Source organism: Myotis lucifugus, unplaced genomic scaffold (assembly GCF_000147115.1).
Source record: "Myotis lucifugus unplaced genomic scaffold, Myoluc2.0 scaffold_796, whole genome shotgun sequence".
Lineage (NCBI taxonomy): Eukaryota > Metazoa > Chordata > Mammalia > Chiroptera > Vespertilionidae > Myotis > Myotis lucifugus.
Window position 1 is genome coordinate 301,119 of NW_005871844.1, and position 12,686 is coordinate 313,804.

The window sequence follows — 12,686 nt, forward strand, 5'->3', positions numbered from 1 at the left end:
ACACATGTTGGTCATCTTAGTGGTGTCCTACAGGTTACTCAGGCTCTGCTCTATTTACTTTTTTTCTATTTACTTTTCTTCCGAATGAATAATTTCCATTGCCCTAGCTAAAAGTCCACTGATTTTTTCCTTCTGCCTTTGATTCCGTCTGGTGAAATTTTCATGTTATTGCATGTTTTAGCTCCAGAATTTTTAAATGTTTTTTTTTTAACTCTTTATTAATATTTCCATTTGGCTCAGATATTGTCTTGACTTCCTCCACATCTTCCTTTCGTTGAGTATCATTAAAATGGCTGCTTTAAAATCTTTGTCCGTGAGATCGGCTATCAGGTCTTTTTCAGGGAGTTTCTGTGGATTTTTTCCTTGGGTGGGCCATATTTCCCTGTTGTTATATATTGCTGTACACTGGACATTTGAATCTGTTAACTTTGGAAATCAGATTCTCCTTTTCCCCCAGGGCAGCTGGGTTTGTTTTCCATTTATTACTATTATTTTTATAGGCTGTGTCTGTGCCAAGGGTCAGCCTGAGGATCAACATGGCCGGTCTTCCCAGGTCTCTCAGGGCCTTTGCCTTTCCCCGGGCATATGTGGTCAGCTTCTCATTTTCCGTACATACGCAGCTGCTTGCCAATGTGACCTAGTAAATGTCCTAGTCTGGTTCCCAAAAGGTGAAAATGAGAAAATGAGAGGCAGGAAGTAGGGCACCACATCTTTAAATCTCCCAGAAGTTACTTCAGCCTGAGAACAGGCAACACTGGGGAGAAGTGAAACAATGGCTTCCCTACTCTTTACACTTATCCAAAGCAGCATTTTATCAGCAAAGGGTCTCTGTGGGCCACTACTTCCTGAAAGCTGTGTGCATGTTGGGGGAGAATAGGTAAGCTACTACTGTGCCAGAGTCCAAAATGAACCAAGATGAACTGTAATTCCATTGTCCAAGGAAGTTGAAAGCCTCCAAAGCTCCAAAATAGTCCTATCAGACAGATTCTGCCAGTGTGATTGTTAGGTGGGGAGACAGATTCCTGGCGCTTCAGACTCTTCCCAGAATCCTCTTTTACTAATATTTTACTGTAGTTTCAGGATTAGTGTCTAATTGGGTTTAACCAACAATCTCAGAAGTCACAATTATTTTCTAAATTTCTGTGTAGCTCTTTTAATGCACACTTGGGACATTCCTGGTTGTTTTATTCTTGTGTTATTCATTGCTCTTTAAAAACAAAAAACAAAAAAAAACACCACCATCGTCCTGCCTAGTGTGGATCAGTTGGTTGATGTCTAAGCACACCAGAAAGCAGTGGGTTTGATTCCTTGTCAGGACAAAAGCCCAGGTTGACAGTTTGATCCCTGGTTGGAGCATGTGCAGGATGCAGCTGATTGATGTTTCTTTCTTACTCTAATTTAAAAAATATTTATTGATTTCAGAGAAGGAGAGAAATAGAAATGAGAATCATTGATCAAGCTGCCTCCTACATGCCCCTTACTGGGGGTCGAGTCCATAACCCAGGTATGTGAATGGGAATCCAACCGTGACCTCCTGGTTCATAGGTTGACACTCAACCATTGAGCGACTTAGGATGGGCTCTAAATTAAAAAAAATAATCATTTCCATAAATACTTAAAAAGTTAAAGGAATGGGAAAATGAAGGGAAAAATGACCCAGGTTCTCATGTAGTCTTTATAGAATTATGTATGAATTGGCTTAGAGGGGAAAGCATGTTTTAAATCAGTCACCTCCCAATGCCCCATCCATTCACCCAAACATCCATCCATCCACCAGTGTACCTAGTCATTCACCCACCCACGGCTCCATCCACCCATAACCCATCCAGAAACTTGGTGATTCCTTGGGTATCCCCTCTATGTGCAAGCTGTTCTAGGGACTTGGGATGCAGATATTAGATTTGTCCCTGCCCTTACAGATGTCAATCTTTGGGGGAGAAATGGAAACTTTTCCATGAGCAGACTCTGCTGTTGCCTTGACAGATAAGGCTTCCAAATCAGGACTTTCAGTTCTATCCTCATATCCAGCTGCCCCCCTGGACCTTCTACACTTAGATATGTCAAAGGTCCCAAAGTTCAACGACCTTCTTCCCTTTGTGCAACTTGTCCATCTCCGGATGTCCTGTGTTGTGTAGCCTGGTCACCATAGCCTGCGGATTTCCTCTCACAATGTGCTCCTTTTGAGTCTCTGGTGGGCTCTCCCATTTGGGGCCCGGAGGATATTATCTAACTCAGCAACTCCACAAGGCATCCCCCAGGAAACCTTTCCTGACAGTCTTTCACTCGAACTCTAATCACAACTGTTCACAACCACCCCTCACGGGACCTCTGGTGGCTTCCAAATGGCAAAGTGTGCCTCCCCTACTAGGTTGTAAGATCCCAGTGCTGGATGCTCACAGAAGGGTGGTATCCACGTGCTTTTGGTTGACTGGTTGTAAAGCTGCTGAGATGTCCTCAGAGCCTGCTAATCAGGGTAAATAGGTTCCAATGAAAGCAACTTGCTCTGTCTCCAAGTGCCAGGAGTTTCTGTTGACCCAATCACAAACCCTTACTGTGAGGCAGACCTTGGCAGTCACATGTCAAGCCCCAGGTGATGCCCTGCTCCCTCTTAGCCAGTTGACTGGAGCTGCCAAAGGAGCCCTCTTGGTGGCTGGAAGTGATCAACCTGACAGAAATGTTCATTTACCAGTGGAGCCTACAGACACCTTCCCAGGAAGGTGAATTGGGAAGTCTGGAGAACTGGCTGTATGGAACCAGAAACAGAGACTTGAAGTCATGAAGAGGGTGCATGTTGTTCCAGCGTGCCAGGAAGATTATGGAGAGACCAACAGAGCAGCAGCCAGGTGGGCAGCCCTGGAGGGATGCTCTTTCTTGCCCAGATCTCTAAAGCCCGTTGGTATGTGTACACAAGGCTGAAGCTGGGGTAACCTGGGTCCTCACAAGGCCAGGCTTGTGCAGTGAGGTTACCATCATCTTTCCCCCTCCAATGGGCTCCACAACTTAGGGTTACTTCTTATCAAAAGTACTTGACTAGGCCTGGATGGTGTGGCTCAGCTAGTTGGAGCATCGTCCTGTACACTGAAAGGCAGTGGGTTTGATCCCTGGTAGGGATGCATATGGAACAGCTGATCTGTTTCCCTCTCATATTGATGTTTCTCTCTCTCTCAAAAAAAAAAGCTAGTAAGAATACATAAAAAAAAAAAAAAAAAAAGAGCTGCAACTACAGAGGGCTGTCCCAGCACTGTGTCTCCTCAGGCGCCGAGCCTCCAGAGACATCCTCCTGGATGCTGGTCTTTACCCAAACCCAGTAAGATGTACAAAAGAGGAAGGTTTGGTTAGCCCCGAATTCTGAGTCTTTCTTGCCTGTGGGAAAGCCCCTTCACTAGCAAAATGATTACAACTCACTTTTATTGGGGTGGGCCTGCTAATCCCTCCCATCTAGGACTGCACCGTTGGGATAGCCAAGGCTGCTTTGGGTCCCTAATCTTTCCAGGCTAAAGTGCATCCTTGTCTGACCAGTCTAGCACTCATGGCAACTGCTGTCAGCTACAGGATGGCCTTTACCCCTCCCCTTCTTAGCCTCTCATGCAGCTGGATCCTGCAGTTTGTAAGGTTCATGGAGTCCACAGGCCTTAGGCTTGAGGATGAGGCTCTGCTGCCTCCTCCTCCTCCTCACTAACCACTGCACTCAACTACAGGGAGTAGCTTCCAATTTCCAGATGTGCCCCCACCCAGAGGGCAAAGAGTCCCACATACCCCAAGGTAGGAGGCACTGAACACTAATTTAGAGAACACCCCTCCCCACCCAGAAACCTTTAGGACCCTGGTACCTTGTAAGTTCATGTACTTCAAAACACTTTCTTAGAAAGCTATCTCCGTTTCCCTTTCTCAACTGAAGATACATGCGGTATCAGTTATGTAACTAACTACAAGCATACCCTGTTTTTACTGCGCTTCACAGATTCATTTTTTACAAATCGAAGGAAGGTAAAGACCCTTCACCAGCAAAATGATTACAACTCAACTTTTATTGGGGTGGTCTGCAACCAATCCTGCAGTATCTCTATATACTTGACATCTGAATTCCCTTGGTAAGTGCCCATAAAGAGTTCATGAAATCACATTAAGGCAGAGACCCTTTCAGTTTAAAATCAACTCAAGTTGCAGATCAGGAACACAAGACCTAAGGAAAGCCACTGACTCAAGGTATCAAGCAACATCTGTTTTTGAATAGGACTGGCAACTGCAGAAGGCAAAGTCCAACACAAATCCAAAGCAGCAGCTACAAAACAGGGCACATTTCAATAATCCAGCATCTTATGAAAATCTACATTAATTTTAACATTGAAGCAGACACAACATATAATTTTAACATTGTTTTAATCAAGTAATGTAGCAGTTTAAAACAGGAATTTTAAGACAGTTGAATAGAGCAAAGTGAAGGATCACTCTATTAGGATAGCCTCTGTGAATAAAATTTTTATGTGGATTTCAATCTATTGGAATTTTGGCACCAGACTCAACACCAGTCTATGCCAAAATTTTATTTAGTGTTTAGAAGCCCTAAACATAGTTTCCTTCAGATTAAAAGAAAAACAAAAAAACAAAAAAGCCTCTATAATAGAACCTCATTAGCTTGACACCGGGTATGAGTGCAACCTGGCCTATGCCACCAGTATCTCCTATAGGATGTCAGATAATGAAAGCAAGTAGCCAATGGCAAATAATTTGAAACCTAGGTGAGATGCGAATTTGCAAAACCCTTCTCTTTGGTGTGACAAAGCACATTCCCTCCAGATATAGTTTCTGCTTCACTCTCATCAAAACCTATCAAAAGGCAGCTGGAGACTAATTCATTCTCTCTCCAGTAAAATTACTAGATTTTAATTTCTTAAAATATCAAGCTAACAAGATTTTATTATACCAAATGTTTGTATAATTTCAATGTGAAAAAACTTTTACATACATTTGTTAAGGTCTCATTATAATCTGAGATGGATCAAAGAAAATCAGAGGTGAATGAAGAAAGCCCATGCTCCAAATAAAACGAATCCTGTGATTCTTGATTCCCATAGAACACTTTTTATGGAAAGAAATAACTGCAATAATTTCTCAAAACCCTTAACAAGTGAATTTAGATCTTTTTGGGGAAAGAATTCACAAGTTATTTCCAAATCTAAAGACCTGGATGGGCTGGGCCAGGCCCTAAACACCTGTATTCAGTGGCCATCACCAGACTTCATGAGTGTCTAAATATATTCAATGTGAAATAAAAGACACCCAAGTCTCTTGCCAAAATATAGGCTGACTTAGAAGTACAATTTTAGTTTTCTTTTTAAATAAGACATTTTTTTGAGGGGGAAAAAAAAAACAAGCTTGAGACATAGCAACACTAATTTTGGCAAGATAGCAACCAAAACCTGTATGTCCAAATGTAAAAGGCATTCAAGAATAAGCCATAGTATTAGGGAAAATCCACACTGAACAAAACATACAGTATAAGTCTAAACATTTTGAAATTGTAATTTAAACCGTAAAAGCTGAAAAATTATGCTGTTTTTTGCTAGAGATTAAGTGCACCTTTTTCTTCTTCCCCCAAATAAAATCATGGAACTATCTAATCAGACCCTAACACTTGAGCTTTCTCTCAGCACAAAGCAACAGCTACATAGACATAAAATGCTCATTTGTTAATAATTCCCCTGGCTCATCCAACTTGCAATGCATATGACTTCAAAGACTACAGTTTGGGGCAAGGGTATGTGAACTGGAAAAAAAAATTCAAGTTTCAAAACCTGCTCTTAAAATTAATGTATAGGACACTCAGGTCGTTTTCCTCTTAGTAAGATGAAGGTGTTGCACTGCCCACCCTGGCATGGTAAGAGTGTACACGACCAGATGCCAGTTTGAGGGACTAGAGATAAGACTTAAAAAGTACTGTGTTTCTTAATGGCTGAATAAGGTATTTAAAAATACGTTTATGCTCACACTCTGCTAAAGACCTGCTTACAGTCTCAGCACCTAACAGTTTCTAACAGGCTCCAAGAATCCCTATCAGGTTAAATGATGGTACAGTGTTTTTAAAAGGAGCCAATTGTTTCAGCAGCTTAAGTCATTCAGAGCCAAAAAATTTAAGAATGACCAAAATCAAATCTTTATTTTTATAACTGTATAAATGTGATCCAAATGTGTCCACCACTAATTTTTCAAAAAGAAACATGCTATAAATAAGCAAACTACATCTGTTCACTGATATGTGTATGGACTCCCGACGTGTCTCATTGGGGCTTAATTACAGACCACTCACAGCAATACGTTTTTAGCAGAAAGTGTAGCATGATGTTAAGCCATGTTAGCTTTTGCACATACATGTTGCACTTCTGGCTGAGGATGCAGAAAGATTCTTAGCATTACAGATAAGCTGGGCTGCACCCACCCCTTTAAATGGCATCAATATCAATGTCATCATCTTTGTTGTCAGACTTCACAGCTTCCACTTTCGGGACACTGGCAGTCTTCGAGTACACCACCTGATAAAACAAGTATTTTAAGTCCGTGCTAAACAAAGAAAATGGCCTCGATGCATCCACCCTTCTTCATTTACACCCCCCCACCCCCCAATAAGCTCGCTCCACAACCACCAAGATCTTGTTCATTTTTACAGACCACTACCACCACTATATGCAACCTGCAGTACTTAAAACTTAAATTGGAAATTCTGACATTTATTTGAAATGTCTGGGGATATGAGATTCCCATCACCCTTTATTACTCAGAATTACTCTCCAAATTATTGAGACATCTTATTGCCTCAATCACCCAAATTTGCCTTTTTACAATTCTCAAGCACCCATCACTACCACTAAATTTAACTCTCCCCAGTGCTTACCTCAATATTCTCATCTTCGTCTTCTTCTTCGCCACCAGAAGATTCCTCCTCTGCTTCCTTCAACCACTTGATAAATGGTTCTGCTTTGACACGAATCTCTTTGGCAAGTTCTTTTGAAACATATTTCTTTGAGGCCTAAAGAACATTAGGTATAGTTTCCTTAAGTTTGAAGAATTTGAAAAATGAGTTATTTATATAGCTCTCAGGGGACTGGGTCATACTGTAATCTTGAATCAACAAAATACATATATTCCACAAGAAAGTATCGAGTCTGAATAGCTTCTTATTACTAGCAAGCTGCCATGGTGGGGAATCCCCTCCATGTTACATTAGTCAAGCAGAGGAACTGCATTTTCATGTACGTATAAAGACACTAAGTATGAGAAGATACTCGAAGAGCCTGTTTATACATCCCCCACCTTTTCTGACCAGCTGATGATGACCTCTTCCTCCAAAAGGTCTGCGTCATACATTTCCTTCAAGATATGTGGAATCTTGGAGAGCAGCTGAGCTTGATGCATTGCTACCACACACTCCAAACCATGAAGAAGGTAACGTTGAGCTTTTTTATTGTTGTGACAAAACTGCAAATAGATTATCTTTGTGTTAACAAGCTTTTACAGATGTTCTAAGTTGGTAATTTTAACATCCAAGTACATTCACTGCCTTAGGATTGTTCCTTAAAGATATGGCCCCTAACAGTGGCTCAAAATGGTCAACACAAGAACTCTGCATTACTTTATCTGTAAGAGACCATGTGCAGTTTTCAGATAGTCCCATGCTTTTAAGGCACGTCAATTATCTCCACTTTCAGGATGACAGAGAACAAATGAGCAAGAGTTAAAGTGATGTTCCCAAGGTCACACAGCTTTAATCTCATTTATGAATCTCAAATTTGCTTACTCGTAGGAAATGGCGCCTGTATTTTTTAATCTGTTCTCTAATCTTCTCATTAAAAAGAACTTCAGTCAAAACAAGAGGTCCCATAGCTTTTACATCCAGTCTTTCTGCTTCAGCAACAATTTCTTTGTCCGATGAGTCGATAATACCCTCTTCTTTCTTTTTCTGCAAATAAAAGCAATTCAGTGAAACAGAGACACATTTTGCTCTAGAGATATAGGTTAGTCCCTACTCTCATGGACATTTCCTCTAATTTGACAGTTTTAAGACTTCTATGATCAACAGCAGCCAGAAATAGTGCCTGGGTTCACACCCAAAATATATGTGAACTAACAAATAGAAAAAGTAAAAGCCTTGCCATTTGAAGATTCAAAGGATTGCATGAAAAGTTACTTGACAAGTATCAGCTTAAAATAATATTTAACAATAGCCTGAAGCTATGTTGAAGCTGGTTTTATTGATCAAAGAAAAAACAAACAAACCAGCCAGCATGGCTCAGTGGTTGAGCTTCGACCTATGAACCTGGAGATTACAGTTTGATTCCTGGTCAGGGCCCCTAACAGTGGTTCAAAATGGTCAACACACGAAGAACTCTGCATCACTTTATCTGTAAGAGACCATGTGCAGTTTTCAGATAGTCCCATGCTTTTAAGGCACATCAATTATTTCCACTTTCAGGATGACAGAGAACAAATGAACTTGATCACCAATGTGGGGTATGCAAGGGGCAGCCAATCAATGATTCTTTCTCATCATTGATGTTTTTCTCTCTCTCCCCCTCTCTGAAATCAATAAAAATATATAAAAAAAAAAAAAGTCCATCCGCTCTCAAAGCAAGTATTTTTTTTACCTTAACAAAATCAAACAGGATATTGACCCGTTCTTCAACAGTTCTTTCCAAATCATCACTGAGTGTTAGAACTTTTGCATGGTCACTGATTTCATCCATTCTGCGCCTCTGAGCTTCCTCAGTTGTATCCTCCCCCCAGTCATCATCCTCTTCTTCTTCCTGTTTACAAGAGCAAAGATGCGTGACCAAAGCCCTTAAAATGTAAAAAATGAGCCCAGCCAGCATGTTTCAGTGGTTGAGCATCAACCTATGAACCAGGAGGTCATAGTTCGATTCCTGGTCAGGGCACATGTCTGTGTTGCAGTTTCAATCCCTAGTGTGGGGCGTGCAGGAGGCAGCCAATCAATGATTCTGTCTTATCACTGACTAGAGGCCCAGTGCACAAAATTCATGCACTGGGGTCAGGGGCGGCAGGTGTCCCTCAGACCTGCCTGTGCCCTCTCACAGTCCGGGAACCCTGTGAGGAGCAGGCCTAAGCCATCAGTCAAACATCCTTAGCAGACATTTTTAGCGCAGCCGCAGAGGCAGGCAGGAGGTTCCTGCCACTGCCACTACACTCACCAGCCCGGCTTCCCACAGGGGGAGTGCACTGACCACCAGGGGGCAGCTTCTGCATTGAGCATCTGTCCCCTGGTGGTCAGTGTGTGTCATAGCCGAAACCAGCTCTCTGACATCCCCTGAGGGGTCTCAGATTGCAAGAGGGCACAGGCCAGGGTCCCCACCAGTGCACCATCGGGGCTAGGGAGGGACCACAGGAGGGCTCCAGGGCATGTCCAACCCGTCTCAGTCCAGAGGGTCTCAGTCTAGATCCGCTGGACGCCAACAGCAAGCTAACCTACTGGTTGGAGCTTCTGCCCCCTGGTGGTGAGTACACGTCATAGCGAGCAGTTAAGTGGCCTTAGCATATTAGGCTTTTGTTATATAGGATGTTTCTCTCTCTCCCCATCTCCCTTCTCTGAAAACAGTGAAAAAACCATTTTTTAGTTAACATCGAAGTTCATTTTCCATTAGATTGGGTTTACCTCAATTCATTCAACCCCACCTGGCACCCAAAACACTGTTGTGGTTTACAGTATTTCTACTCACTACAACCAAATTTATTTTACACAATCCAAGTGCCTACCACACCCTCAACACTGCACTTACCACTGCATGTGGAGGGAGACTGATTTCATTTGGTGGTGGTGGTGGTGGTGTCGTCTCACTGCTGGACACAGAGCCATTTTCCTTGTCTTTGCCCTTCCTATTTTTCTTTTCTTTTTCTTTCTTTCCTGTACCACTGTCACTATTCTCTACCAGGAAACAAAAAAGTAAAGTTTAGTATCACGGCTTATTCTACACCTTATCACCCCCATCATGAACATTTAAAATCCTGCTTTTTGTTCCTGAACCCTCCTCAGAGAAAACCAAACACACTGCTACTTAAAATTTGAAGAGGATTCAGACCAAATTCATTCATTGTATTCAGGTTAAGAATGGAATGTTCCAAACCCAGCATTCATGACCCTCTTCCATCACTCATGAAGTTGAACAGGGGCATAGCTGAACTGCACATTAGCTCACCGCCAGAACACTGTCTAAGTCTATATAACGGCTTGTCTCATAGAGGAGAGCACCGGAATAGGTTAGACTTTGTTGCTGTAGCAAGCTCAAATTGTGTCAGACAGTGTCGATCATCTGCCACAGAGTGTTGCTTGCAATGCTCTAAAGCCACGTAAGCTTAATGAGCTAATAAGCCCTCCATGCTCCTTATATGTTTTACAGCAACAAGAAAACTTCCATTTTCTTTCAAAGAATCAGTAGCTTCACAGTAAGATCTTAGAAGTTCATCAGGAAGACTTACCAGGTGGGTTTTTGAGAATGAATGTGCAGAGTTTATGATGTGTGTCAAGCATGCCTCGATAACCACAGGCTTTACAAGAATTACCTATTGTTTGCTTCTTTGGATTGACATGCTGCCAAAAAAGTAAAAACAAGTATGTCATCCATAATATATGATGAAAATGCTGAGAAAAAAGTGTGAAAAGATCTAACCAACAGAAAACATCTAAAACACCAGCTTAACATTCAAAACAATTATTTTCCACAAAGTGATCTATTTCAAAAGTCACTGAGTAATACTATCAACAAATAAAATAACAAAAGTCAGTATGTGAATATCTCCAAAATTTACAGGTTTTGTGTTATACTTCCAATTATGTCTGCTTTGCCTTGTCAAAACATTATTTAGTGCTATCACAGGACTGATCACAAAAGCAGGTATTTAGTTTCTTCTTTTATTGACAAAAATCTCAAAGACACTCACCAGCTCTGTTTCAGGATTCTCACACTCAGGACAAAGAACAAATTTTTTAATGAATCCATCCAACATGTCTTGCAGCTTATTCGCCTCATGAGATCCATTGACAATGTAACGGTCATTCTTAACATCAAACTGGGTCTGTGCTCCCAGCTCACAACCAAAATATTTGGTGGGATCTGTTTGGGGGGAAAAAAAAAGTTTGATCACAATTAACTAACCTACTCAGCTAGATGTATACAATTATCACTCCCTATGTTTTCAAATTATTGGGTTAAAAAATGTGTTGCCTACATATTTTTTTGTACTAACATTAAATTAGTTGGCTTTAAATCCAAGGTTCTACTTAACCTTTACACTAATTAGTACACAATCCAGGCAAGATCTGCAGATCCAAGTTGGTCATTACTGTCTATGCCTTTCAGACTTCTCCAAGAGGCATTACTTACACGTTGGAGGCCGATTAAGCGCCTTTGCAACGTCAACCATGTTGACTATAACTGTCTTGATTCCATTTCCTTTGCCCTCAACCTAAAGGAAATAAGAATTTAATTTTGCACTGTCTAGCCAAGAGATACAACTTTAAAGAATCTACGAAAAGAGCTTAGGACTTGTTACTAAAACGAAGAAAAGTTACCACCTTGGCAATCAGACGGGGCATCTTGTAGCGATAGAACTGGTCTGACACACTGCGGTTGACGTTGACAGACATTTTGGCTTATTAGTGGCTTTATCAATAAGATGAAGAGATCTTTGATTGCAACTTTTTGGTATCTTCTGTCTGGAGAAGAAGGGATGACATAAACGACTGCAAGACTTCTCGGTCTCTGACATGAAAAAGTTTTCGCCACTGAGGCTGTAAGCTCCTTGCTTGTATGCTATATTCCCCCAATACAGGTACCAATGGCTGCGCAACAGCTCTGGAAGAGAAAGGGGAGAGAACACACAAGCCCCCCATTTAACAGGACTCCTGTATGCAACACGCCCCCTACGTCCTAGTTAATTACGCCCAAATTTCCAGGGTTAAAAAGCACCCGAGTTCACGCGAAAACGAGCGTTCTCTGACACACGACACCTGTATCAACATGAAAGGTCGCCATCTGATTAAGATGTGACCAGGAGGAAATGCCAGACTAAAACAGCGAACTGCCTCTAGCTGCCGCGGGCTCCCGGGACGGACCCCGCTCCCTGCTTTCCCAACTAATGAAACCTCTCCTCCCCCGAACCGGGCCGGTACCGGCACCGAGTCTGGCACACCGCCCTCCCCACGAGCTACCGGGCGAAGACGGCGGACTGTTCTCTACACCGTCCCTGCGACAACAATGCCGACTTCGCAGAGACACTCCCACAACAGCCCGCACACGAGCTCCCAGCGCGTGAACGGCCTGCGGAGGACGCGCCCGGCCCCGCTCGCGCAAACGCGCCTGACCTGACCTTCGCTCCCGTCCCCGCGGCCGCGAGCCCACGCGGTCCCGCCGGGGGAGGGCCGCCCCGCCGAGGCGGACGCCGCGGAGCCGCGACATGGCGAGGCTTCCCCAGGGCGGCAGGTGGCCCGGGCCGCGACCGCCGCGCCTGTGCGCCGAGCCACCGCGCCGCGGGGGGACGAAACCCGACAGGGGGCGCCGGCCCGCCGCCCCCGCCCCGCGCGATGACTCACAAATGCAGTACCGAGGCCTGACTCAGCCGCGCGGCGCGCTCCCGGGGGCGGGGCGGGGCCCGGAGGGAAGCGCCGGACCCGGGGGGGGGGG

General features: G+C 43.3%; 1 protein-coding gene and 1 non-coding gene across 4 annotated transcripts; both read right to left on the reverse strand.

Annotated features, from left to right (window-relative positions):
* Positions 1-4,010: 4,010 nt before the first annotated feature.
* Positions 4,011-12,255, reverse strand: EIF5 (eukaryotic translation initiation factor 5). Of its 3 annotated transcripts, none has more exons than XM_023747137.1 (10): positions 11,579-12,212; positions 11,388-11,469; positions 10,945-11,117; positions 10,483-10,594; positions 9,786-9,931; positions 8,640-8,798; positions 7,793-7,954; positions 7,309-7,473; positions 6,890-7,024; positions 4,011-6,530 (listed from the first exon to the last, which is right to left on the reverse strand). In XM_023747137.1, exons 1-10 carry the CDS (start codon positions 11,648-11,650, stop codon positions 6,441-6,443), a joined length of 1,296 nt encoding a protein of 431 aa, XP_023602905.1. In that variant the 5' UTR covers positions 11,651-12,212; the 3' UTR covers positions 4,011-6,440. The 3 variants fall into 3 exon arrangements, 2 of the variants coding, with proteins under 2 accessions (XP_023602905.1, XP_023602906.1); XR_002827109.1 differs by having other exon boundaries at positions 6,479-6,530; positions 6,890-7,048; positions 11,579-12,255; XM_023747138.1 differs by lacking the exon at positions 7,309-7,473 and having other exon boundaries at positions 11,579-12,255.
* On the reverse strand, positions 10,212-10,335 carry LOC111823998. Its single transcript, XR_002827112.1, has one exon. It is a non-coding gene; the product is annotated as a small nucleolar RNA SNORA28 (small nucleolar RNA).
* Positions 12,256-12,686: the final 431 nt, after the last annotated feature.

Coding starts and splice junctions, on each gene's coding strand:
- EIF5 (XM_023747137.1), bottom strand. CDS start 11,650: ATGTCTGTCAACGTCAACCGCAGTGTGTCAGACCAGTTCTATCGCTAC. Junction 9,932..10,482: donor CATTCTCAAAAACCCACCTG/GTAAGTCTTCCT, acceptor GTTTCCTGGTAG/AGAATAGTGACAGTGGTACA. Junction 6,531..6,889: donor ACGAAGATGAGAATATTGAG/GTAAGCACTGGG, acceptor TTGTTTTATCAG/GTGGTGTACTCGAAGACTGC.